The sequence below is a fragment of the Abrus precatorius genome, unplaced genomic scaffold, assembly GCF_003935025.1.
Source record: "Abrus precatorius isolate BTA unplaced genomic scaffold, Abrus_2018 Scaffold8, whole genome shotgun sequence".
Taxonomy (NCBI): Eukaryota; Viridiplantae; Streptophyta; class Magnoliopsida; order Fabales; family Fabaceae; genus Abrus; species Abrus precatorius.
In genome coordinates this window covers 29,548,833-29,574,685 of record NW_020874428.1, presented here as the reverse complement: position 1 = coordinate 29,574,685, position 25,853 = coordinate 29,548,833, and the positions used below count along the sequence as shown (strand labels likewise).

At 32.3% G+C, this 25,853-nt stretch overlaps 3 protein-coding genes across 7 annotated transcripts; all 3 read left to right on the top strand.

Annotated features, from left to right (window-relative positions):
- Positions 1–2,863: 2,863 nt before the first annotated feature.
- On the top strand, positions 2,864–9,523 carry LOC113847267 (UPF0613 protein PB24D3.06c). Of its 4 annotated transcripts, XR_003501764.1 has the most exons (10): positions 2,902–3,300; positions 3,661–3,737; positions 5,018–5,123; positions 5,847–5,939; positions 6,047–6,112; positions 6,968–7,113; positions 8,281–8,389; positions 8,514–8,581; positions 8,938–9,002; positions 9,122–9,148. XR_003501764.1 is itself a non-coding variant. In XM_027476256.1 (9 exons), the coding sequence occupies exons 1-9, from the start codon at positions 3,082–3,084 to the stop codon at positions 9,267–9,269; spliced, it is 1,029 nt and encodes a 342-aa protein (XP_027332057.1). In that variant the 5' UTR covers positions 2,902–3,081; the 3' UTR covers positions 9,270–9,513. The 4 variants fall into 4 exon arrangements, 3 of the variants coding, with proteins under 3 accessions (XP_027332059.1, XP_027332057.1, XP_027332058.1); XM_027476256.1 differs by lacking the exon at positions 8,514–8,581 and having other exon boundaries at positions 9,122–9,513; XM_027476257.1 differs by lacking the exon at positions 8,514–8,581 and having other exon boundaries at positions 3,033–3,300; positions 3,661–3,689; positions 9,122–9,523.
- Positions 9,524–14,022: 4,499 nt separating this feature from the next.
- On the top strand, positions 14,023–16,229 carry LOC113847738. Its single transcript, XM_027476995.1, has 2 exons — positions 14,023–14,487; positions 14,584–16,229. The coding sequence occupies exons 1-2, from the start codon at positions 14,308–14,310 to the stop codon at positions 16,081–16,083; spliced, it is 1,680 nt and encodes a 559-aa protein (XP_027332796.1). The 5' UTR covers positions 14,023–14,307; the 3' UTR covers positions 16,084–16,229.
- Positions 16,230–19,210: 2,981 nt separating this feature from the next.
- Positions 19,211–24,827, top strand: LOC113847627 (TVP38/TMEM64 family membrane protein slr0305). 2 transcript variants are annotated; one of them, XM_027476846.1, is made up of 9 exons: positions 19,211–19,485; positions 20,104–20,165; positions 20,458–20,512; positions 21,003–21,101; positions 21,449–21,535; positions 22,467–22,583; positions 23,419–23,511; positions 23,611–23,641; positions 24,330–24,827. In XM_027476846.1, the coding sequence occupies exons 1-9, from the start codon at positions 19,390–19,392 to the stop codon at positions 24,527–24,529; spliced, it is 840 nt and encodes a 279-aa protein (XP_027332647.1). In that variant the 5' UTR covers positions 19,211–19,389; the 3' UTR covers positions 24,530–24,827. The 2 variants fall into 2 exon arrangements, with proteins under 2 accessions (XP_027332647.1, XP_027332648.1); XM_027476847.1 differs by lacking the exon at positions 23,611–23,641 and having other exon boundaries at positions 19,290–19,485; positions 24,375–24,567.
- Positions 24,828–25,853: the final 1,026 nt, after the last annotated feature.

Genomic DNA, 25,853 nt, shown 5'->3' with positions numbered 1-25,853 from the left:
GAAGCTTTAGTACAAAACTAAGCAACAGCCGACCTGGCTAGATTTTATATTAGTCAATAGGGAGGGTATACGATTAAGTCCAACGATTCAACAAAAAGCGACTAGCAAGTACTGTAAATTATTTTTTGAATTCACCTAGCTATATGTTTGCCTATATTGTTGTCCTGATAATTAATTTTAGATGTAGATTATATGTTAAATGATATATTTATCTAAATTATAGCTTTAGCACTGATAGTGTCTAACCATTACTTCTCGCACCATCCTATTTCCCCCCACCTATACTTCCAAGCATTTTTTTAGGGAGTATAAATTTTAGTATAAAATAATGGTATCCATTATAATGGGTGGTTGGTTATGGTACATGCCTAGTTTTTAAAATAAGATTTCAAATTTAACTTTATTTTTAGAAAAATTCTTCAATGAAAGACTTGTTCTTACCAAATTATGAATATTCTTAACTTATATTGCCTTTCCTAGAAAATATAAAGGTATACACATATTAATTTAGTTCAATTTTATTTTAAAACTCAAGTATATGAATAAGTCAAACCACCTTAATTAGTTTGGTTTGGGTTGACTCCAATGATGTGATCTTAAACTCCCAAAAAAAAAAGTAGTACGTCAATCTAAAGCATGAAAAAGAATAACTCGAAAACTATGGTTATCTCAAAAGTATAGTGAAATATAATTGAAAATTAACAATTAACTTTTGAAGTTATTTATATATAAAAAGTCCTATATACAATGGCATTTCACAAAAATTTAGGTAGGCAACTTCCTACAATACTCCAATAAAGATTGTTGAAGTATAAAGATGACACTTGGCCGATTGAACCATCTTATTGAAGTCTCAAATACATAAAAATGATAATTATAATTGTGGGTGCATTTAAAAGTTCTATCAACTAAATGGAGTTTAAAATACATGAAAATTATAGTCGTTTGAGTGTATGTTTAAATTAGAAGTTTTTACAAGAAAATTAATAAAAATAAATACTTGTTTTAAAATAAGTTGAAGTAAACACAAATCGAGTAAAATCATCCTGCTGTTAAATATGTAGAAAAATATTTAACTATGTGCCACAATGTACTGTTAGCCTACTCGATTGTTGAATTCAACTCTAGTGAGGTAGGTAAGTGGAAAGTGTTAGGGAATAAATTATAACTGAATATGAGAATGCTGACTTCTTTTTCTTTCTCCCCTTCTTTATATTGTGCATATATGATTCGATTAAATGTTTCCTTAGGGTTTAGGCAATGAATTTTCAGAACGTGGGTTTGGGATGTTAGGCTTTCACTCATCACGACTATAGTGCGATGGGTATGGCCGAAAGGTAGCTAGACACTGTTTCCATAAGCATTAATAAAGTAAGTTGCTGCAGGTCTTAACCTTATTTCTTTCATTTTAAAATAATTAAACATATATATGGTAAGCCTGATCTCAGTTTTTAATCAAAAGTCATGCATTAATATGTTTGCATATTTGGTCTGTTTATGTTAGATATCTAAAATTAGTCTTATAAGCATTCTCTTGGCCAGCACATACGCGTGGGTTTGTGAAATGTTGGCTCATTCCTTCCGTAACTCACAGGTAGCTCTAACTAGTTAATTAGCAAGACATAACTATTCTTTCTTGCAGCAAAAGAAAACTCCCTCCCGGTTATGAGGAGAAACTATATATTGATGCTTGTTTAGGTCTCCCAATGCACTTTCTGATGCTATTAGCGTTTCAGATATATCGTTCCCAAGCCGGCCAAAGTCTATTATTAAATACCAAAGTTTATTGAGACAATTCTAACGTTTGAGCAATGAGAATAAAATCAGCTCGTAGCTTCTTAAAGTTATTGTCTTTGGATATATATATATATATATATATATATATATATCGTGGACAACTCATACGAGAGGCTACTAAAAACACGTTTATATGTTAAAAATCTGAGGCTTTATTTTTAAATGTAAAATACATCTTTTAATATTTTCATATTTTTAATTTCCAATAATTTCATCTTTCACGATTAAAGTGACAATAAAAGAATATAATAATAAATTAACCTCATTTATACCCAAAATTTTGAATATCCATTGAATACATAATATGAAAAAACTCAAAATGATCAAGTTATTAAATAAAATAAAACAGGAGTAAACAATTCACATTAGTGTAGTATACAAAAGCCTAGTTTAAGTAGACAATATAAAAAATCTAACAATGAGGATTGTTAGATTTGAACCAAAATCAACCAATCATATTGTTTGTATTTTTCGAAATTATAAAACACCGTCCAATTTTTGGTCAACCTGGTCGAAGAATCTGTTTGGGTTTTTGGTCAATCTGGTGGAAGAATCTTAAAGCCCTCTTGAAACTTGTCGGTGGGCTTTTGTGTTTAGAGCTAGTGCGTTTCTCAGCAACAACACAAATAAACAATCATAACCCCAACTCCAAGCCATAATTGTTGTTATGATTAGATATCGGTTACGGATTGAAAATTTGGCATCAAAAATTACGTTAGACAGCCTACATCCTCCGTGACAAAGACAAAAGCCTACATCCTCGAGAGGGTAATTATTTTTATACAGCTTTTTTTTGCCATTATATCGTTTCTTTTCTTTTTTTCAATTTCAAATTTTATTTTTTTGAAATTTAGTTTAATATGTGTTTAAATATAAATTTTAAAATCAACACAACATGATACTAATCACTTCTAAAAATTATTTTTTAAAAAAATTAAATTTTAAAAATAATTTTTGGAAGGATGGTGCAAAAATATAAGGCCCATAAAGCCTAGGCCCATTTAAAGCCTCGGCCTTTTTTTTATTGAAACTTATTTATTATTATTTTTAAGAAGACAGTTCACCCACCGCGAAAGAGTATTCAGCGTATTCCACAACTCCACAAGATTGGATGCACGCGCGTGAGAAACACGCTGTCATGAGGCAGTGACAGTTCTGATCCATCACTGTACAGTGGTAACCGGTAACCTGCTTCTTCTTCCGTTATCCCTGTCTTCGTTTCTACACACTGTGCGCACTATCACCGATTCATCATGGCAATAATTTAGACCTGCTGATAAGGCAATGAATCCTTCTCTCACTTCTTCTTCGAGCTTGTCGTCTTCATCTTCTTCTTCTCCATCCTGGTTCTCCGGAATCGTTCGCGGCGGTCGTTCCAGTAGTTTGAAAATGTCCAGTAACTCCGCCGTCGCCGTCGCCGTCGCCGCCGACACCGCCGGTCCCGTCATCCGCAAAAATCAGTTCCGAGGGGTTCTGTTCAAGTACGGTCCCAATCCTATTCAGGTCCGTTATCTTGTTGCTTTTTTCTATTTTTTCAAATCTGATTTAATTATGGATGATTCTGATTTGGAACTCATCATCTAATCGCTATTAGTAATATTGCCCTTACACTTCTACATTGTCGACCTTCGAGATCTCCAAATTTTAAAAAAATGAAAGAGGAAAAAAGAAATGAATTATTTAGTGAGTGCGCTACATAAGCTTTCATCATGCTTTTTCTCGATAGTGTTATTCCTATTGTCAATTTCATGCCCGAGTTTGTATAACTCAATCTCTGCCATTGTCTCTTCACTTATTGATTCCTCTTTTTTTTAACATTCCGAGTTTCGTGGAATGCCTTGTGATAGATTATTTTATTTGCAGGTTGCATTCAAGACTGGTGAATTCAAACGGCAGGTCATTTTTATTGGTGGATTGACTGATGGTTTTCTTGCTACTCAGTACGTTTGATAATGCAGAACTTGTTCCAAGCAATATGTGTTTCATCTTCTGGATGAGAATGAGTTTTGATCTTCCGACTATTTCAATGATAATTTTCTTTTAACTAAGTATAATCTGAAATAAAAAATTAGGCAACGTTGGCGACAGTGAATTCTTCAAGCCTATGGATATGAATTTGGTGCATGAGCGTGGTCATTGTCGCTTCAAAAAAATTTCGAGCTTCTGAATATATGTTTATAAAAATGGTTATGCTCCCTAATATTGAAAGAAATAATAAGCTAAATTACTCAAATGCATTTGGTGCTGGAACCATGTCATAGACGAAGATTCTTATTTATGCTGGTCTATATGATTGTGGCCTGCTTTCAACCCCTCTATTGTGTGTCAAATTGTCTCATTTGATTGCTCTTTCATTTTCAACTTCGGTTTGGTTTTCTACGGAAGCAGAATGGTATCTGGTCCGAGAATATCCAATGGCTTTAAAACCTAATTCTTCTCTTTTTAGGGTTAAAAGATAATATCTAGTGTGCTTATAAAAGTTTAGTGATTGCTTTGGCTTTCTTTGCTTATAATAAAATGAAATGCTGGTTTTAAGACACGCAAAAGAAATGCTTGTGAAACATCTTATTTATTATTTCCCTTTTGCCATTTCTTAGTTAGTTTCCTCTCACCATAGTAGCTTCAGAAATATCAATCTGCTAATAGCTACCGACAAGTTAATTACCTTATTTCTATTTTTCTCTATCTATTTTAGTGAGGTTTTATGAAACAAAAATTAAGTAATTTGTATACGATTGTTTCTTTTGTATATTTGGCTTAGTGACATTCTATAAAAAAAGATCTACTAAGTGTGATATATTTATGTGATTACAAATTTACAGTTAGTAAATAGTCCTTTCCATATTAAAAGGAAGAAAGAATCAAGTAACTTTTTACTATAATTATAAATCTGTCTTTGAAAGACAAAGTGCTACACTTTAAATAAATATAATTCTTTGTAAATTTCCAAATTTAGTGTTTTAACTTCTGTAGGGACAACTTTATTTTAAATAACAAAAACCAAATCCTATTCCATTAAGTCATAACTTCTTATTTTTAAATGGATATATAATTTTCACTTTTTATTTGAAGATAAAGTTTGCTAGAAGTTGGTATTGTTATATATTAATGTAATAATAGAATATCTATACCAGTCCCTGCACAATTTTTTAAAAGGTCCACATCTGGATGTGAACCTACAAGTTTCTATCTGACATCCATTTTCTTCATCTTCTTGTAGATACTTGGAACCTCTGGCAATTGCTCTGGATCTTGAGAATTGGTCATTAGTTCAATTTCTTATGTCATCTTCTTACAGTGGATATGGCACCTCCAGCTTGCAACAAGTAAAAAAAATAAATTTAAATTCCTAGTGTTGCTGGTCTCTGTGAAATGTTATAAATCTTCTATTGAACAAATTTATGCTTACTAATGTTACATATAATGAGCTCAAAATTCTGGACTTACTTTATATAACTTGAAAATGTTAAGAGTAAGCCACCATATAATGTCACTGACACACAGGAGAAGAAATTATTTAATTTAGTAGTGAAATGCCTTTTTCTTTGATATAGTGAGCTTAATGTTGCAAAAGCTTCTCCTTGCAGTGAGTAATATAAAGCTAATGTTGGTCTTGATTCTTAGTGCCTAGGTTTCTTGTATTAGAAACTTCTGTTGTTTGTTTAGTAAACCAAAACAATAAAAGAATATTTTTTTTTTTACTTTTTCATCAGATTTAGAAGTAATTTATTCTACTGTAAATTAGTGTGACTGTTGGCATTACTGTAAACAACAATATGCTCAGAATCTAGTTTTTTTGTTTGATATGAGAAATTAAGCATCCTGAGGGTCCAGGAGTGTTAAATTAGTAACTATAACCTCAAGCAACATATATGTGAAATATGTTGCCTTGATATTGTGGCCATTCTCAAGATTTAACATGTAAAAACTATATTATATGTTCATTCTCACATTTTACTGAAAGGTGCGATGTTAAAACTTCTGTTTGATTGACAAGGATAATTCTCTTGATGCTTGAGTTTGCATTCCATGTTAAATTTGTTTTGAAGGATGCTAAGGAGCTGGATCAGCTGATTAATTATTTAATAAACAAAGAAGATTCTGAAGGTGTGGCATTACTTGGGCATAGCACTGGCTGTCAGGTTATTTAATAAATCCTGAACTATACTATACTTCCACTTCTCTTCTTGCTACTGTCATTTGTTGTAAAGTTAAGTAAACTTTTCTTCTTTTTGAACATTATATCTAGGATATTGTGAATTACATGCGCACCAATTATGCTTGCTCCCGAGCTGTTCGTGCTGCCATCTTTCAGGTACTCATTGATAGTAGATCAATTTTATCTTTATTTGCATGTCTTTTGTGAAATGGTAGCTCTAGTTTAATGTCTTTTAGCTGATAGAAAAAAGTTTAATGCAATGTAATTATGCCACTTAGATTAACAACCTTATACAATTAGGGATCTTAATCCTCTAATGCCAGTCCTGATTTTAGTTGCTATCTTAACTTGCATTAGGCCATAAGGATATTTTAAAATGGTAGCAAGTCATCTGACAGTATTTTGAGCCTACAATCTGGCTGGATGCCACTGTTATTAAGTTTTAACATGGTGTTTTAGACATAATATCGCTAAAACCTAACACGTAAAAAGGAAATTACATCAATTTGTTTTTGTTAGAGTATATGGTTAGCTATACGAATGTAAAGTTTTTATCACTTCTTTTGTTTTAATTTATTTACTTATATTAAATAATTCATTTGTTGTGATATTTTTTACCTTGCAGTATTTCTAATATTTATAGAGTAAAATTCTATGGTAAAAAAATAAAAAGGTTTTTTTCTTGGTGAAAATTAATGATTTTGAGATAGAAGTGTGGTGTATACACTATACTGAGAAGTAGTCTCTTCATCAATTCAATGACTGGCCTGGTATTCAGAACCTTGCATTTAAGTGTTTGATTTGCTCGTATTAGCATACATACAGCAGTTTTATAAGGCCAGCACAATTTAAAATTTTGAAGTCTGAGGATTGGAATGTTGAATTTTGGTGTTACCTAAACCAAAAAAAAGTGGACATTTTGTCTGGTCAATATCTATATGTAATGTCATGCTATGTAGCATCTGTTTTCTCACTGATTGCTTAATTTTCTATATGAATTTAATTGCTCAGGCTCCAGTCAGTGATCGGGAATATCAAGCTACACTCCCTCATACAGCTTCTATGATTGACCTGGCTGCTAAGATGATAAGTGAAGGCCGAGGTTTAGAGTTAATGCCAAGGGAAGCAGATCCCAGTGCCCCAATAACTGCCTATAGGTGAGTGTACAGAAATTCTAGGAGCAGCACAAATTCTGAGACAAGTCTGGATATCATTAAACAGTGTCAGATATACAATTACTGCATGATTGTCAAGATGCATTGTTGGAAACTAAGATATTATTCAATTGTAGAAAAATCTTCTTTTGCTCTTCAATTATCAGTCCAAAGTGGTTGTGAGAGTAATTCTTAGGTTGGCATGGTATACAGTATACCATATAATCTTTTAATGATTATTTGAAATGTGTAAAGAAATGGTCTCCACAACCTTACACTTGTCAAATAATGATTTGAATTCCTATGTTATGGCACGCCTAACAAAGAACTACTTGTAAATATTAGTATTTTCAATTTTTAAATGCCCCTTCTAATTCCTTTTCTTTATTCTAAACGCTAAGAAATATATGATTTTCAAACGTAATTTGCATTTGTGAGTTGATCTCAAAGAATGATGATGGTAAATTCATGCATCCTTCCTTCTAGTGTGCATGTTTGTTAGGAACCCTGAAGATGATTTAGTTTTTCGGCGAGAGATGAGAAGAAAATCAGAGAAAGAATGCTTTTGTTGTGTTTGTTGAATTATGAACAAAGAATGAAGGAGATAATTCTCCTTCCAAAGGTCTTCACTCTTCCCTCCAAAAAGGACTTCCTCTTTTCTACAATTCCCAAATAACAAGTTAGAATACCCACTCTTCTACGCTCTCCTATTTAAGCTAATTTCATACCTCTCCAACTTTAACGGCCTAACTATACTAACTAACTACTCTTTGGTCTTATCAATGTCAATTGCTATGAGCCACAAATTTTACTGACAACACTGAGATTTCTCCATTTCTATTGCTGCTTTGATCACGGGCTTCCAAATATGTCAGTGCTATACTGTATATTTGTAAAATGTTTCAAGTTGTCAGTTATTGATTTTGAACTAAGCTATTATCAGATGTCAAATAGACAACTTGTCACATATTAAGTAGTCTCTGCTTTTGGAACATAATTACTCCTGTATTTTTCTTACTCCCTCCCTACCTCTCTCTCCTTATTGAAGCACTACCACATGCATGACATGTTGATGCATGAGAAATATTTACTCCTGGCTAAAGTTGATACTGCACAAAAAATGTCTTTGTTGTCTCATGCTTTCTTCTTAAAAAGCAGTTAATGTTGCAGATATCACTCCCTTTGTTCATATAATGGTGACGATGATATGTTCAGTTCTGACCTAAGTGATGATCAATTAAGGATGAGACTTGGACACATGTCTAACACCCATTGTCAGGTAAGCATGTGTATATATATATTCTCTTTTGCTATACAACCTTTGGGCTAAATAAAAACATTGGATTTTGAGACAACATGCTAGTCTTTAGAGCAGAAGTTTCCCAGCTTTTTCATTCATGTAGAGGCATCTGACATTTTGATATGTAAATTGACAAAGGAGGCACAAATTAAAAGCTAAAATGCAACTCAGATGATTGGGGAGCTGAGTAGAGGTTATGACTTACAAGTTTATGTCATGCTAGTGACTATACCAATTACCTAAACAAGAAGGCTAAATAAGTTTGTCATCATCAAATGATCAACTGTAGCTCTCAATATTGGCCTGAATGGAGCTAAGCAGTAGTGTCAATGATGTTGCCTTCGTAGTGAAACGATGTGACCTTACACTGTAAAATGTTAAGTGCTACTAATTACTAAAATAAAAGTAAATATTATTCTAATATTAGAGACAAAGACAGAAGATCTGAGAGCTGCCTAATTATTCTCAGAAGAAAAAAAAAATGGTAAGGAGGTTTGTCATCTTGGTATGCCTTGGTTTTTTGGCAGGTTATATTTTCAATGGCTGATGAATATGTTCCAGACTACGTTGATAAGAAAGCACTGGTTGAGCGGTAAAATCGCTGCTCCTATCTGGTGTCAGTTTTTTGTTATGCAATAACCACAGCTTGAAAGGATTGAGATATATGATGATTGTTTCTATGGTCACGGGGTACATTTTAAACGCATGCAGATTATGCAGAGCGATGGGAGGAGCAGAGAAGGTAGAAATCGAATATGGAAATCACTCCCTGTCTAACAGAGTTGAAGAAGCGGTCAATGCTATTATTGACTTCTTGAAAAGAGAGGGACCCAAGGGCTGGGACGATCCATGGAATTAAATGTTGATGTCTTTATCAATTTTCACTGCCTTCTTTTGTTATTATTATATTTTTTTATTCCCATATGTCAATCTTTCCAATTTCTCCGCATATTTTTTTTTTGGAGGTGCGGTTTGAATCTGTTGGGGTTGTTATTTGCAACCTTTAGTTTTTGTTGATATAGTAGATGTTAATATTTATTGTCTTGGAAAAGATAGTGTATCGGTTTTTTGAATTCATTAATTTTAACCCAAAGAAATTTTGCTACTTTTACTCAGTTCCGATGTATTTTGCCTTGTGATTTTCTTTTATCAACACCATGTGAATTGTTACCTTCCCCGGCAAATTGGGGCTGTGGGATTTACTATGAGATTGTGCGATATCCCTTGTGATCATGGTAAGGAAGTAATCAATGCAACAAGTGTATCGTGGTAAGGAAGTAATTTGCTCCCCTCTCCCACCCCAAAAAGAGAGAGAGAGAGAGAGAGGGGAACAACAGGGAACAAAGTGTGCATTTTTCTTTGCTTCCTTCTCTACATATCCTATTACCCCTAATTACTGGATTACTTTGACATGAACTATAAAATAAATACCGTGAGTATCCAAAAACCAAAATGATTTGTAGTGGTTTGGTGGAGTTGGGAACTGTGCTGTTGGCTAAATCATCTTACAAGGCGGCTTGTACTTAGAAACCAACCTCCATGATGGTAATTAAACTTCGTCATTTTCTTAGCTTGAGTGCTTGCTCTTGACAGTATGTTGTCCTCTCGTTCCCGCAGCCGGCGCCAGCTTTTTCTGCCAAAATTAATGCATGTCTGCTAGGCTCTATCTGAAAAAAACATTTACAAGAGGCAATCCTTCAAATTTTATTTAAATTGAATAATGTTTTTATAATTAATTAAGGTATGTTCTACATCGTGTGTTATGTTATACCTGAATTGGTGTATCAATATCAAATGCAAGAGTCTCTCCATATTTTTTAGGGGCTGTTTAGCAATCATTCCCAGCACTTAGCGGAACTTGTCTGATTCCATTAATGCATAGTTGCATCTAAATCCATATCACAACACCGTGACGTGTCTAATGGGAAAAGCTTTTGAGTGCATTAGTGAGTTGTGTTTTGAGGCTGCAACTTCGAGTTTACTTCGTATGCATCATTTTATATTAAAGAGAAATTGTTCGGTGCATTGCTGAGTAAGAGAATTTATTTATTTTTCTGTATGGTTGAATGTACATTATTTCGTGAGAAAAGTGATGAGTTATACCGTTGAAGTGATACATAGTATATTTTTGGCTTTTAGTTGAAAGATTCTATCAGAAAACTGATTAAAAAATAAATAAATATTAAAAACACTAAACAAATACACACCAAATTATATAACAAGATAAATTTGGTGCTTGTAAAATAATTTAGAATTCCATGGCTTTTCTTCGCAAATAAATAAATTGAGTGTTCGATGGCTTTGGTGCCATTGGTTAGCATCAAAGGTCAAAAGATGTGGAACCATCTGCTTGATTTGAAATAAATGGAAAGAGATGAGATGTTTGTAAACAGGAACTTCCTTGGGAAACATTGGAAGGTTTCTTTTCTAGAATTACATTATTTATATAATGTTTTTTTATAACGTTATACATAATCTCTTTTTGTGGTTTTTGTTCATTATATTATTCATTTCAACACGCACTTCTCTCTTTTCTCTTTCTATTTTTCTCATAGTTGTAAAAAGAATTATACAATTTTATTATATAAAAATAGTTTCTGTTATGTGTGTGTATCTGAATAGTGAAAATTGAAAATCAACGTGGATGCTAGAAATGTTACAACATAGAGAGGCGCTGGGAGCAATGCATGTGAAGATGCTAATGGCCAAGAGTGAGAAAATAAATATATGTGTAGGTTGTAATATAAATGTCTAACCCATTTATTTTTACATTTTAGGGAAATAAAGTGTTTTTTTTAATGTGTCTTTTGACTCTAACTATTATTTCAAAAACATTTACTAATATATTTTTTCAATATCACTTTCTTTTTTTCGTTTTTTTCCGTTCCACCGAACGAAGGTAGAGTTCGCCGGTTCATAATTTACATTTTACACGAAGATGGGGTGAAATTTCAATCACAGCACAATCCGACTTTGTCGTGAACCGAAGTGCCATATTATTATTATTGCTTTAAGTACGAAGAACAAAAACAAAAAACATTTGGGTGGGACAGGTGGACAGCTCACACCATCACATTCACTCCAGCTATCCTTTCCCTATTCAACAAAGAAAATGTGTTTAAGATGTTATTTAAAATTTTTTAAATATAATATTTATGAAACATATCATCAAAACACTTTTATAATTTTTAATATCTTTATTTATTAATTTAAACTGATATTCTTAAAATACTATCCGTTAACAAACATATTTAAAAAAATAATTTTATTAATTTTAACTTAAAAATTGAATATAAACAGTTAATAATAATAAAAAATTTAAAAATAAAAATTTATTATATTTTTATAATTTTAATATAATAATTATATTTTTTTATAAAATTTTTTATTTATAGATATATAAACAGTTAATAAAAAATTTTAAAAAATTCTTTTGGTAATATTCGGAATGACATAAATGCCCCCACAGACCCACCTCCGTTTCCAAAGATATAATGTGTCGGTGCGGTACACTTCAGAATTGAACGGTGAACAGTGACCTCTCTTCATGCAGCTCAGAGAAGAGTATTTTTAATCATTAGTTGTGAGATCAAGTTAAAACAAAAACATTTTCTTAAATTGAATAGGGAATTGATTAATTAACTTAATAAATATTTAGTTAAACTTTGATGAATTCTCACCGTAAAAAAATTATATTGCCATTAAATATATGTGATCATATTATTTACCAAAATTGTCAACAATGTATATTTATTTATAAAAAAAAACTGTAAATATTATTAAATGAAAACACGACTTGCTAACACTGACAATATATTTCATCTTTAAATGGTTCATTATTAAATGGGGTTTCCATTTTATTTAGAACACTTCATAATCTTCATTCGTCGCCACCTTAGGATTCCCTACTTTCATCGATATTAAAGCACGTCATTGTTGTAGCATCATATTTTAAGTATCATGTTTTATTGATTTAATCATAAAAAACATTATACATCGACAATTAAGTATTACGTTGTCTTTATTAAAATAATTTTTTATCTAGTGAAAATTAGATCATGGATATAACTATTATGAGTTTTCATTAAAGCCACCATGCACAGTGAATACAAATCATTTGACAAAGAAAAATAAATTATATTATATATAATTAAAAGTAAGCTAATGTTTATTTATTTCTGCTAGTACGTGACATCTTATATGCTGTATCTTAAAGTTTTATTTCTTGGGTCCTCCCTTATTTATTTTTTGAATCTACCCCAAGTAAAGTTATGCTCAAGTCTATCATAATTAAAGGTAGATTTTGAATACTATATAATATTTTAAACGACAATCAAGAATAATATTTAAAAAGTTAAAAAAAATATTAAAATAATAAAAAGATCGTGGGAATATTGTACAAGACAACAAGATTCGTAATAAACAATTAATACCAAATTGAAACTCATAAATGAACAGTAGCTTGTTTTAAAAATCATTATTGAATAAAAAGTTGTAAAAAAAATATGGAAAAAATATTCATATATATATATATATTATATTGCTGATTTAAACGATTTTTAAAAATTGTTTTTGGTTTAAATAATTAAATTGACGAATCCAATCTAATTTTAATAATTATGATGCAATATATTTCGTTGACGAGATTACAGCAAGTGAATAAAAAAAAATATACATTTTTAAAATGTGTTGACGATAATTCAATTCATAACAATGCATTGACAAAATATTTTGTTGAGAGATTCTGTATTTACTTTGGCAATGTCCTCTTCTTCTTTTTTTAACTCTTTAATTATTAACTAAAAGATATCTTTAATGTTTAAAAGAATATTTTCTAAAATTTTCAATTAAGTTCAATACCTTGTATTTATAATGAGTTTTTTTCGTTTTTTCAGGTTATACGCGTGACGACCTTAAATTGATAGTTTGAATTGTAAAATTAACAATAGCTATAAGATTAATGCTGAAGTTTTGAATAACTACTCGAGGTAATTTTATATACTTTTCAATTCATAACCTTCAGTTTTAAGCCCAAGGTGAAGTCAAAATCACAACAAACAACGAAGCAAGGTAAAAACAAATTGCTTCGTAAATTGTTTTCAGGTTAAATATAATTTTAAATTATTTTATAAGATGTTTTTATTTAATAATAAAAAATATTAAATAATTTTAAAATATTAAATAAATTTACTCTTTATAATTAATTTTTTATAAAATACGAAGAAGATTAATGAAAAATATTATAAGAAAACTTAAGAATGCTCACTCTTTTATATTTTAAGAAAGGCAGCGGAATACTAGATTGTGCATTTAATGTAGCATGACGAATTTATGTTAAATTAACCTTCCATGGTTGCAGGAGTTTAAGACCGAAACTACCTCGACAACCACAACCACAGTCGGATTAGTTAAGGATAAAGCAAAAAAACAACTTTCATTAGAAACGAGGAAAAGAAAATATCCACTGCTGTAAGCAAGCAAATCAAAGTTTAGGAAAAGATTAAAATAAAAAGTAAAGTTTATATAAAAAAAAAAAAAAACTTCGAGGTTTATTGAACTTCTTTTTAACTTGCATTTCTGGAATCTGCTGAACTCACCTGAGTACAATGTGAAAGACCCTTCCCTTTACTTGGTTCTTCTTCATCCTTAGAACTATCACCCTCACACTACATTGAAATTTGAAAGCACCCCTGTAACTTGTGAGTATCCCTACGATTTGTTTTCCCCTTTCTTTCATTCAAGTTTTGTTTTTATTAGTTTCCTCGAGAGAATCGACACTTGCGCGTAAAAGACCCTCTTCTGTTTTGGCGTGTTGTCGTCAAAAGATAGCTTTTTTTGCGGTGTTGGGTGGTGGATTTGTTGGTAGCTGTTCCGGGGTGGTGGCGTTTTGTGATGCCATGCCAGAGAAGGTAGCGATATCGCCACAATGGGCTCTGTGGTCCCTTCCAATACTTCATTGGCGTGTTGGGTTTCTCACTGCTTTGCTTTTGGTTGGAATGGTCGTTGTTTGGAGCATTGATGGCTGCACAGTGAAGAACGTCATTGAAGCTTGGAGGTACCATCAAGATTATCTTGCTGTAACTGTAAGGTCTCATGCCCTTAATTTCACTCTTTCCCATCAAAATTTAACTTTTGTCTCTCCATATATTCATGATAGTTTGGATCAAAACCAGTTCAATGCTGTGAACATAACCGTGTCGGAAAAATTAAGCCAAAATCCCCTTCTAGTTCATGGGCATTCAAGTTGGATTTCAAGTGCATTAGAAACCAACTTTACTTCAAATCTTATAGCTAGATGGTCAGCTCGTGGAGGTGAACCTTGTAAAGATTCAAAGACCGTGGGCATTGCAATTCCTCAGTTGGATGGTGGGAATGTGATAGAGCTATCAACTGGAGATGTACATGAATTTGGTTTTCAAGCATTGGATGATTCAGGGAAGCCTCTTTGTATAGGTGGGGACTACTATGAGACTGATCTTTTGGGGGAATCGTGGAAATCTAGGCCTTTGGTGAAAGATTTCAGTAATGGTTCTTACTCTATTTCATTGCAAGTTCATCCAGACTTTGATGGGGTTTACAATCTCACTATAGTCCTGCTTTATAGACACTTTGAAGGCCTGAAGTTCACCCCTTGGAGGTTTTCTTATGATCGAATGCTTCGGAATATTGCTATTAGATTCTCCAAAAGCAGTGTTCAGATGCCAGAACTGCAGACTTGTAAAGCTTCTGATTTTGGCAGGGATGTGTGGTATGGAAGGTGGACAAGGCATGGTAAGAATGATGACTGCCCCATAGGGAATGATGGTAGGTACAGGTGTCTCACACCGGATTTTCCTTGCAAAGCTCCTTGGTGTGATGGTTCCTTGGGAATTCTGGAGAGTAATGGTTGGGTGTACTCAACTCACTGCTCATTCAAGTTGTATTCAGCTGAGTCTGCTTGGAATTGCTTAACGAATAGATGGATTTTCTTCTGGGGTGATTCAAATCATGTTGACACAATAAGGAACATGCTCAACTTTGTTTTAGATTTGCCTGAAATACATTCTGTCCCTAGACGATTTGACATGAACTTTTCAAACCCAAAAGACTTATCTCAAACAGTTAGGATTACAAGCATCTTCAATGGGCATTGGAATGAAACGCAAAACTATCTGGGGTTGGATTCTCTGAGAGATGAAGGGTTTCAAAATTTGTTGAAAAAGTACTTCTCAGAAGACACAATCCCAGACACCGTGATCATGAACTCTGGTTTGCATGATGGTGTCCACTGGCGTAACATAAGAGCATTCTCTGTTGGAGCAAACTATGCAGCATCCTTTTGGGCAGATGTTATGAAGACAGTGAAGCAAAGGGGGTTGGCATGGCCTAGAGTCTTCTACAGGACTACAGTTGCAACTGGTGGATATGCAAGATCACTAGCATTTAATCCTAACAAGATGGAGGTGTTCAATGGCGTGTTATTAGAAAAATTGAAGCAAGCAGGCGTTGTATCCGGCGTGGTTGATAACTTTGATATGACATTTCCATGGCATTTTGATAACCGGTGTAACGATGGGGTTCACTATGGAAGGGCTCCAGCAAAGATGAAGTGGCGAGATGGCCAAATTGGGCATCAATATTTTGTGGACCTTATGTTAGCCCATGTTCTTCTCAATGCGCTGTGTGCAAGATAGGCCAGAGGAATGGTATGAGCCTAATACTTGGCCTGCAAGGTGGCATTTGAGGGAAGTGTGTGCATACTTTATAGAACAATGCACACCTTATACTTAGTCTGCAAAGGTGCTTGGTTGAAGACTATTGACTCTTGCTGTTTCTATAAAGTTAGGTATGGCATTCTTTCTTAGTGATATATATTTGTTGGCGTGAGTTATGTATAAATGAGATTGTTCCATTTGTAGATTAGCAGAGGATTTTAGCTCCTCAAAACACAGTTTACTATTGATGATCATTATCATAGTCCACAGGCTATTCTTTCTTGCATGTCTCTTGTTGGTTCGAGTTCTAATAGGTTTGTGGTTACTTAGTGACCTAAGTTGCAATTGTGCCTTGTCGATGGAAGTAGACGATTACAACTAATGTTGGCACCGAACAACTACCAAAATTCTTAATACCATGTCTTTTACACACGAGACATGCATGCATGCACCTCATTTCCATTATTGATGGCAAGCCTGCCATGGATTGCCCAAATTTTTCTTCCTTAATCCATTATTGATGGCTCACTCCAATAACTAATTACATTTAGCTACTATATATGAGACATTTTCTGTTTCCGGTACTACCCATCTCTCTATTGCAAGTGTGACTGTATGTGGTTTCAAAAGGCGAACATCCAAGCTTCTTCCTCACAACTGTCAGTAATCAAATTACAGATTTTAATTTTAGATTTAAATATATTTTGAGTCTTTAGATTTTGATGAGATTTTATTTTAGACTTTAAAGAATTGTACTTTTAGTTTTAACCTCTCTCTATATATAATTTTTTAATTCAATACTTTTGATATCTAATGGGAATGCGATTAATTCATAGGTTGATGTCTGTCAATTTTTAATATCATAAGTGTTGCATTTTAAATTATTAAAGATGAAAATAATTTGTTTAGAAACTAAAATCAAATTTTATAAAAAATAGAGTCACTAAAATTTTATTTAAACCTTAGTCTTAATTTGCTCACAAGATAGCTAACAAGAAAAAGAACAAAAGCAGCTTTATTTATTTCTCTTGGGAGGAGGTATACCCAGCGGGATAAAAATGTTGTTGTGTCTTAGCAAGAGATACTGGAGTTATTATTTATGAATAGTTTTAATTTTTTTAACATTTTATTATTATTATTTTTTATCGTACACTGTTAGATATACCTTAAAAATATACTTTAAAATATTAATGATTTCATTAAAGTTGAATATATATATATATATATATACCTTTAGTGCAATTGTGCCTTTCTTATTGGCAGTGGATGGTTACTATTTATGATGGTTTCACCCCCAATAATAATTTATCGCAATAGCTGTGTATGGTTCATGTTCTTTCTGTTTCTGACACTATTCCCACCGCCTTATCGTAATAGCTATTTATAGTCCCTCATGGTATATTTATTCTGATCAATTATCACATAATATGTAATTATATTTTGCATAAAAAATATTAAAGTTGCATTACATATCACAAGATAATTGGTTAAAACTATAAACAGATAATAATATCGAACTATTTAATAATTTATCTTCCTTTATTTTTCTCTTTGTACTGCCCTTTGCTCACGAAAATAACCAGAACAGCCCCTTACATGGATTTTGACCTTTTATTTTTACATTAATATATCCTATGGTATGAATGGATATATTAATTAAATTCTTTGATGTTTTGTCACTTGAATTCATTTGGAATAGTCTAATATATATTGAAAATTTTTCGTAACTTAAATATTTACATCATGAGTAAATAAATCCTTCATAATAGTGTTATGACATACCTCATGCTTGTGTTATTTCTTCTTATTTTCAAACAATTGGATATGAACATGACAACCCAATGGGGGCAAAGACGAGTTTCATGAGGGCGGGGATAAAAATAAAGTACCCAATCTTATCCATAGGTTTTCCTCAACTGAAGGATAAGCTTGGTTTAACGATATCTTCATAACCATTCAAAATAAAATAAAAATATAAGTGAAAAGAAAATAGAAGAAACAAAAAAGAAAAACAAAATGAGTGTATTTTTCAGTTGATTGAATTCAAAGGGAAAAAGAAAGAGAAGAATAAGGAAAAAAAAAAATCTTGCTAATTGTTAAAATTATGAAAAAAAATAATGAAAGGATAGAATAGAAAATAAATATAATAAAGTATTTTTCATACCTTCTGTAAAACATAGTTTCAATCAATATATGTTAATCACTTAAATTAAATTTTAATCTGTTAAGTGTGTCACTAATTACTTAATAATGCTTATAATTGATTACTAGACTTATCTGAGATGTGCATTTTGTTGTAGAGCATATGCTAACCGATTAAAATCAAATTTAATCTGTTAATTAATGCCAAGTTATGGAATGGTAGGGTAGAAGAACAATGTTAGAAGTGGGTCATTCACTTTTGCTATATAGCTCATTTTTAAGTCATCTTTGGAGAGATTATTTACGAGCCACGCGTTCATGTTTGATTTTTCTCCTCTTTTATTTTCATGGCTAATCCAAAGTAATAAAAATAACTTTTCCATAACTTTCCATCAATTATCCATCATGGCCTTCTCTATATTGGCAAACTCCGGTAATCCAAATAAGATGTTAAGGATATTTATACTCGTTAACATCATTAATATAATTCTTAACCAAACGCGAGTATACATTAAATACACATTATTTTACTTATATTTATATATATATATATATATATATATGAAAAAGAATTTAAGAACTTTTTATTTAAATAACGTATTATTTAAATTAAATAAAAAATTCTTGAAAGACTTACACTAATTGATATATATATTAGGTTAGACCTTGTAATTGAGAGCTAGATCATGTAAAAAAAATCATCGTATCATTTGTTAATTTCACTATTTTTAAAACGTGTTTAACTATATAATACATAATATTTTTTTATAGAAAGTTATAATTTAATATTATTTAATGTATTAAAATTTGTAAAATTTATAATTTTTAATAAAAATATTATGTAAATATTTTTATTGTACATATTTAGAAAATTATTAATTCAAAAATAATTTATTAAATTGTTATTAATTTATTTGAATTTAAATTTTTTGTCATAAAATAAGGTATTCAAAGCATGACGATCAAGAAATTAATAAGAAGCGATCATGTTTTAAGTGCAGCAAGTCACAGAAGCAAGCAGGTGCGAAAGCAGTGTTATTTCCGAAAAGTGTTCTTTGAGAGAGATGATGAAGGGACTGGTCCACCCATGACATGATCATTGAAGGGTGAAGCAAACAGCCTCGGATTTCGACTTGAGTAACCATGTCTTTAACATGGGCCTCTGCTCTCAACATCACAGTTCTGCTTCTCCTTGTTGCTGCTGCTGTTGTTGCTTGTTTTACCCTCCCAGTTGACAAGGTTCCTTTTTTATTCAATTTCACAACTTGGCTTCATGTAGTTCTCTTTTATATAAACTAATTATTTAGTTCTTTTTGTTTAAACATGAAATAGGATGGTTGCATTTTTGTTAAATTGATTCATTTCCTAGGCAATCATTTTTTTTTATCCCTTGTTATCTGCGGCTTTCTTTACTGGACATGTTCCTTCTTTCATGAAATGGGGTTTGATGGTAATTGCCTTATTACTATGATGCATTGAAAATTTTCAATTTGTATTTGCATACAGGAATTTCAACCAACGGATAATATAAGTAGCACCTTGTGTAATTTTTAGAAGAGGAGTACCATTGGAAAAAGAAGATTTTGTTTGAGTTTGGTTTTAAGTCGACATACTAATACACAATGCTATCTATCTTGTAAACTTAACGAAAAGGAGTAGAAGATAACATCTTATAAGTTATAACACAGTGAGGTAGTTTTACAAATGGGAATCCCCTCTTCCTTGTTGTTCATGTATCCAAGGCACAATGCCACTGTTATTATATACTTAATTACAAGCACCACATTTGGATTTTCATTCCCAAATATTCTGGTTTCTTTGAGATTTTGAATCTTTCCCCCCTTTTTTGCTCGTCAGTTTCTGAAGGATTTGTTGGCATGGATTGATAGTAACCTTGGGCCATGGGGTCCTCTTGCTCTGTAAGTCAGTTTTAATGCTTGACCACTATAATTTTCAGCTTGTAACTATCTCCGTTGCACTTTCACTTTCTCATAATTGTGCTTCTTTCTTTTCATGCAATTGCTTTAGTTAAGATTATCTTCAGAAGAGATGGTCATGCGCTTTCATGGTTTGATAACTTTTATATGAATCAGTGTCATGGAAAAGAATAATTATATATTTATACATAACACACAAGTGTGCATGTTATAATATCCGGATAACCACTGACTTGAATGAATTTGTGAACTCATGTTTGTGTGGTATTTTCAGGACAGCTGCTTATGTTCCTTTGACTATCTTAGCAGTTCCGGCTGCTGTTCTTACTGTAAGAATCTTTGGTACCCTGGCATACTTCAGACCTTCTTGAACTTCTTGTATGTTAATAGAATTATCAACTACCCATGTATCACTTGTGACCTGTCTGCATTGCTGCTTAGATATTTTCTTTAATAGAATTTTTTGATAGTGTGATTCTCACCATTAGGAATTTGTAATTTTTTTTTTAAGTTGTCATGGGTCATCATTTACCTGTTTAAATTCTGCAAACTGGGTGATATTTTACAATATACTATCTTTATTTTCTTTACTATAAAACATATTTGTGTTTGTAGTTTGATGAAAGTTCTAAGCACCTCCATCACTTCTTAGATGATTCACTTATAATTTCTAGCATATGGTAAAGAGTATGAGTTATATAAACAGCTCATTCATTACATTAAATCTCCATTGCAATATAACTGATGAAGAAAAAAAGTTAGTAAAGCAAGGCCAGAAATGATTTTGTTTAGTCATCTCACCTGATACTTCTTGTTCAGCTTGGTGGTGGTTATCTATTTGGCCTTGTAGTTGGCTTTGTTGCTGACTCTATTGGTTCAACTATTGGTGCCGTAGCTGCATTTCTTCTTGGTAGAACAGTAAGTTTATCCAGTTTTGCTTTAATTAGTAGTTTTCAAATTGAAAAGCAAAGAGTTATGTTTGATTTCTCTTTTAAAAAGAGTTTTCTGTTTTTAAAAATAAAATACAGTATAAATTTATATTGTATTTCATTTTTAAAAACAGAAAACTCTTTTTAAAAGAGAAGTCAAACATGCTCTTAGTTCTCTAGTTTGCATTTCTTAATTATTATAAAATGCTCTTTATCCCTTGCTCTTTCTTCCTTTACTTTTGTGCCGCCTATTGGTCCATGTGTTTCAGTATTATATTATGACCTATTTGTTTGTTTTATCTGAGGTTATTTATTCTTAATTGTCTATTTATGCAGATTGGGAAATCACTTGTTGTTTCTTGGTTGAAGGATTATCCACAGTTTAGATTAGTGACAATTGCAATTCAGAGATCTGGCTTCAAGGTTTGTACACTCAATATTTTAGTCGTCATGAACCAACTCTCCCAAACGCTTAATCTGTTTGATGAAGAAAAATGAATGAATTTATTACACCTCTAACATTAGCTTATAATATTCGAGTTTAATTTTGATATACCATCAGTGTACGTTGTTAGCGAATTAGAATACACCTTAGATATGACTTTTAATGTAGTTATCACAAAAGTTAACAACTTTTAATATGTCAATCTATGATTGCTTGATAGTACACAAAATTTTACGTGGTTAGTGCATTCATATTAAATTCATAATATTTTTAAGTTGTTGAGTCTTTTGAAGTTTATTTTCTAATGTTCCACTTGTTTTTATCTTTTATGTTCTTTTGGAATTCTTGATTCTGACGACCCAAAGTTCACAGAATGGAAAGTGGGTCATGAAAAAGATATATACTTCAAACACTACTGTAATAGGGATGTATAAGTTTGATTGCCTGTTAAATCAAACAAGTATACTTTCTGATGAAAATCCATCTTTGTGTTGAGCAAGATTATTGAGCTATACCAAATCAGAAATCGTCAGTAGTATGGATGTCTCTTCTTTAGTGGCAGTGTCCTGCATGCAATGGATAATTTTCTTACCTCCACCTGTCCATCTTCCTAGGAGACCTTCAAACAAAACATGTACTGTTCTAATTGTTATGATTAATATTTCATGGAACTGTAAGTGTATCAGTAAGAAGGGAAACTAAATATCCACCACTAACCAACATGTGTCATTTGACGTTCTGCCTACCCTCAAGTATATCTGTCACTCAGTCAATTGCTTACTTCTTGACAATTACTCATCATTGCTTAAGAAAAGCTATTGTTGTGCTTGATCTTTGCTTAGAACTATTTTTTTTTGTCCTCAACTGAAGGATATCTGACTGTTTTAATTTCTGTGTCTGTCTTTACAGATCGTGTTACTGCTTCGGCTTGCTCCATTTGTACCATTTAACATGTTAAATTACTTCCTGTCTGTTACTCCTGTTCCATTAGGTGTATACACGCTGACTTCCTGGTTAGGAATGATGGTATTGTCTTCATCCCTGATCAATTATCTATAGGGAACTTTACTGTTAACAATGAATTTCTGTTATTATGCCTTTCAAAATTGTTGAGCATTAATTGGATTTCTTGTTGGCAGTCACTTGTTGCATCCGATTTATTAAGAACAAGGATATCTAAATCATTTTTAATTGAGATACGCATATGATTAATAGAAAACAGGATGCCTTTGGGAGTTATTCCTGTTCCATCAGAGTTGTTCCTTATGATTGTTTGTAACAATGATTTATGTATGTTTCCACATTGAAGCATGTTGGGCATGGGAAGATAGCAGATATCGTTAAACTTTAAAATGATCTACGAAAAATGTTGAAAATTTGAGATCAATTGATTTAAAAGGAAATTGTGTTAATATTGGGTCTACAAATGGTTACCAATCCTGTGTGTTTTATATGCTAGCTACTTAAGTTCTACGAAGATAGTGCATTTAATTAAGCTATTAAGAAAATGAACTCTTAAAGTTTTATCAAGTTTGATGTTTGTAGACTTGTATAAGTTGTATTAGTATATTAGTATCTGTCTCAGTTTTTATTTTGAAATTACATTTTGCGAAGCATATTTCTTGGTATATAATCATTTAGTTCAACTTCTCCTTGTCAAATAACGCCTATATTTTAAGGGCCATCGTTGATATGACAAGTTTTGTTTAACTAAACAAGTAATGCCCTGTTTCCATTTGAATTTATGGTAGAAACTGCACAGTTTACACCTTAAAATAAGGTCTATGTGTTATTATAGCTTACTAGATGGCAGTCCAGCTCATGCAGTATCTTAATACCCCCAGTATTGTTATTGTTGCAGCCAATAACACTGGCACTTGTATATGTTGGAACTACATTCAAGGATCTATCAGATGTGACACAAGGTTGGGGCGAGTTCTCAAAAACTCATTTGGTAAGAGATGCTATCATATATCCTGATATGTTTTAGCCTTTTAAGGGCTTTTAGCTTCTTTTGCCAATGGAACATCTAAGAAGCCTCTTTTGAATGCAGCCTTGGATCATTGTTGGCCTGGTGATATCTGGTAAGTTATGTTGTTTCCCACATATATTTTGAAATATGAAACTGGCATTCTTTATCCAGAAGTTGTTCACTCTCTCCCTCTCTCCTGCATGTCTTGTTCCTTTTTCCTTTGCATGTGAAGGTTGTGTAGTTTTGTGTGTCCCCAGCTCAGTGCTGCAAAGGCTGGGCGCTGGGCTGCAGATGATTGGCCGAGTGCTTAAGAATTGCATACTCTGTCCATGGGCTCTATTTTTGGCTTTTCTGATGCCACCTCTATTAATTCTGAAGAGGCAGACAGAAAGAAAATGACATATATCTAAGCAGGCAAAAGAGGAATAGCACACTATCATTTATCGCATATTATATATGTATAGTCATTGTCTCAATTCTTCACTTGGGGCTTATATTGTTTTGTATTTTCAACAATATTTGGGAGTTTGGTGAGTTATGTCAGGAATAAAAAACTTCACATGTAGTAGTTCTTTTATTAACATGTTATTGTTATTTAGAATTAATATGTGTAAAGTAAATGTAATGTATTTCACAATTCGCATGGTAATTACTATAGAAATTTTATATTAGAGAACCATAGTTGATTATAGACCTTAATGATAGTTGAAATTCTTGAGCTTGGAGAAGTGGTTTAAGACCTAGAGTTCATTATTTTCTCTAATTAGCCAGGCTGAAGTGTTATTTTTTGCTATGCACAGTGGTTTTGATGATATGGGTTACTAAAGTTGCCAAGTCTGCTTTAGATAAAGCTTTGGCTGAATGTGAAGATATGGATGGCACTGCATCTTCGCCAGAGCTCCCAATTGTCACTGAACCTTCAGTAGATCTCAGTCAGCCTCTCATAAATAAGACAAATCCGGATGAGGACAATCGTGAAAAGTTGAAATCCAGTGTGTAAATTCTTTCCCCCACCCCCACCTTTTACAGCCTTTTAAAAAAATGAGCTTAAGCAGTAGCTGCTACTTATTTGTGATTTGTACAGTTTGACATTAGAAATGTAGTTTGTGTCATAAATAGTTAGCTAACAGTTAGGATGAGGTCATTGAATATATCTAACAGCAGAAAAGCTCATCATATGAACCATTCCTTATTCTTTCTGTTGGTTTGTACATTTTTACTCTAGATTGTGACTTGATGTTGGTGCTTTAATCTCTATACTTTTTGAACCTTGCACTTACAAATATTACTGTTTCATCCAATTACATTTTGTTCTTGCTTGGAATTTGATGGGTCGGATGGCTGGTGAATATTTTCCATTGCTTTGACTCGAACCACTCCTATCAATATTGCTATTGTTGGGATGCTTTTACGATGACAGGGGGTAGTATACTTGCAAGGACTCTTGACACTTAAGTAAGCATATTTACTTAGGGAGTTATGAGGGCAATAAATGATTTTATATTTAGCTTATGATCATTGAAATATCCCTGCTGTGTTGGAGTTTAGATCGTGATGTCCCCGAGCCATGTTTAGGTGGCACAGCGTTTCTACTGTAATGTGGTGTGGAGGCAAAAAATCGCCTTGCTAGTATCCAAAATGCTATGGCGTTTGTTCATCTGAGTTTGTCACCTTCTCATTGGTAGCATTCTAGTGGCTTGTCAAGTTCAAGTGCCCCTTGTCATTGACTTCTTTCTGTAAAAGCAGTGTTTGCGTTGTAGGTCATGATCTGTCCTCATATTTCTCCTTGATTGTGGTCTATGATGGGGGTTGTGATTCGTCTACAAATTGCATGAGTCATTCTTTGGGACATCTTTCTTTGTTGGCGTGTAGCCCTCCTTTCCAAGGATAAATTTTAATGGGTGCAATATACCAATTTATGGATTGATATTCTCACTAAATGTTTCTCTAACTTTCACACTTTCCATGGTTTTATACCTCTAACATTCTATGTTTGTAATATTTTAATTTAGTAAATATTAGTATTTTTACGGTTATATCTCATAAAATAAAGAAAAATAAAATATTATTACTATTATTTTTTAGTATTCAGCTGAGTGAAATAAAACTTGATTGTTGTTGTATTATGAATATTCAACTTTCTAAATTTTTTCTTTAAATATTACTTTATATCTATATGTTGAGAAGACCAATAAAAGTCCTAATAATCCGAGTAAATCATATGAATGGTAGTTCAGTTGTGAGAGAAAAAGGAAGATCAAGAAAAACTATAAACAAAACAATTAAAAATGACTTAGGTGTCAATAATTTGTTCATAGACATAA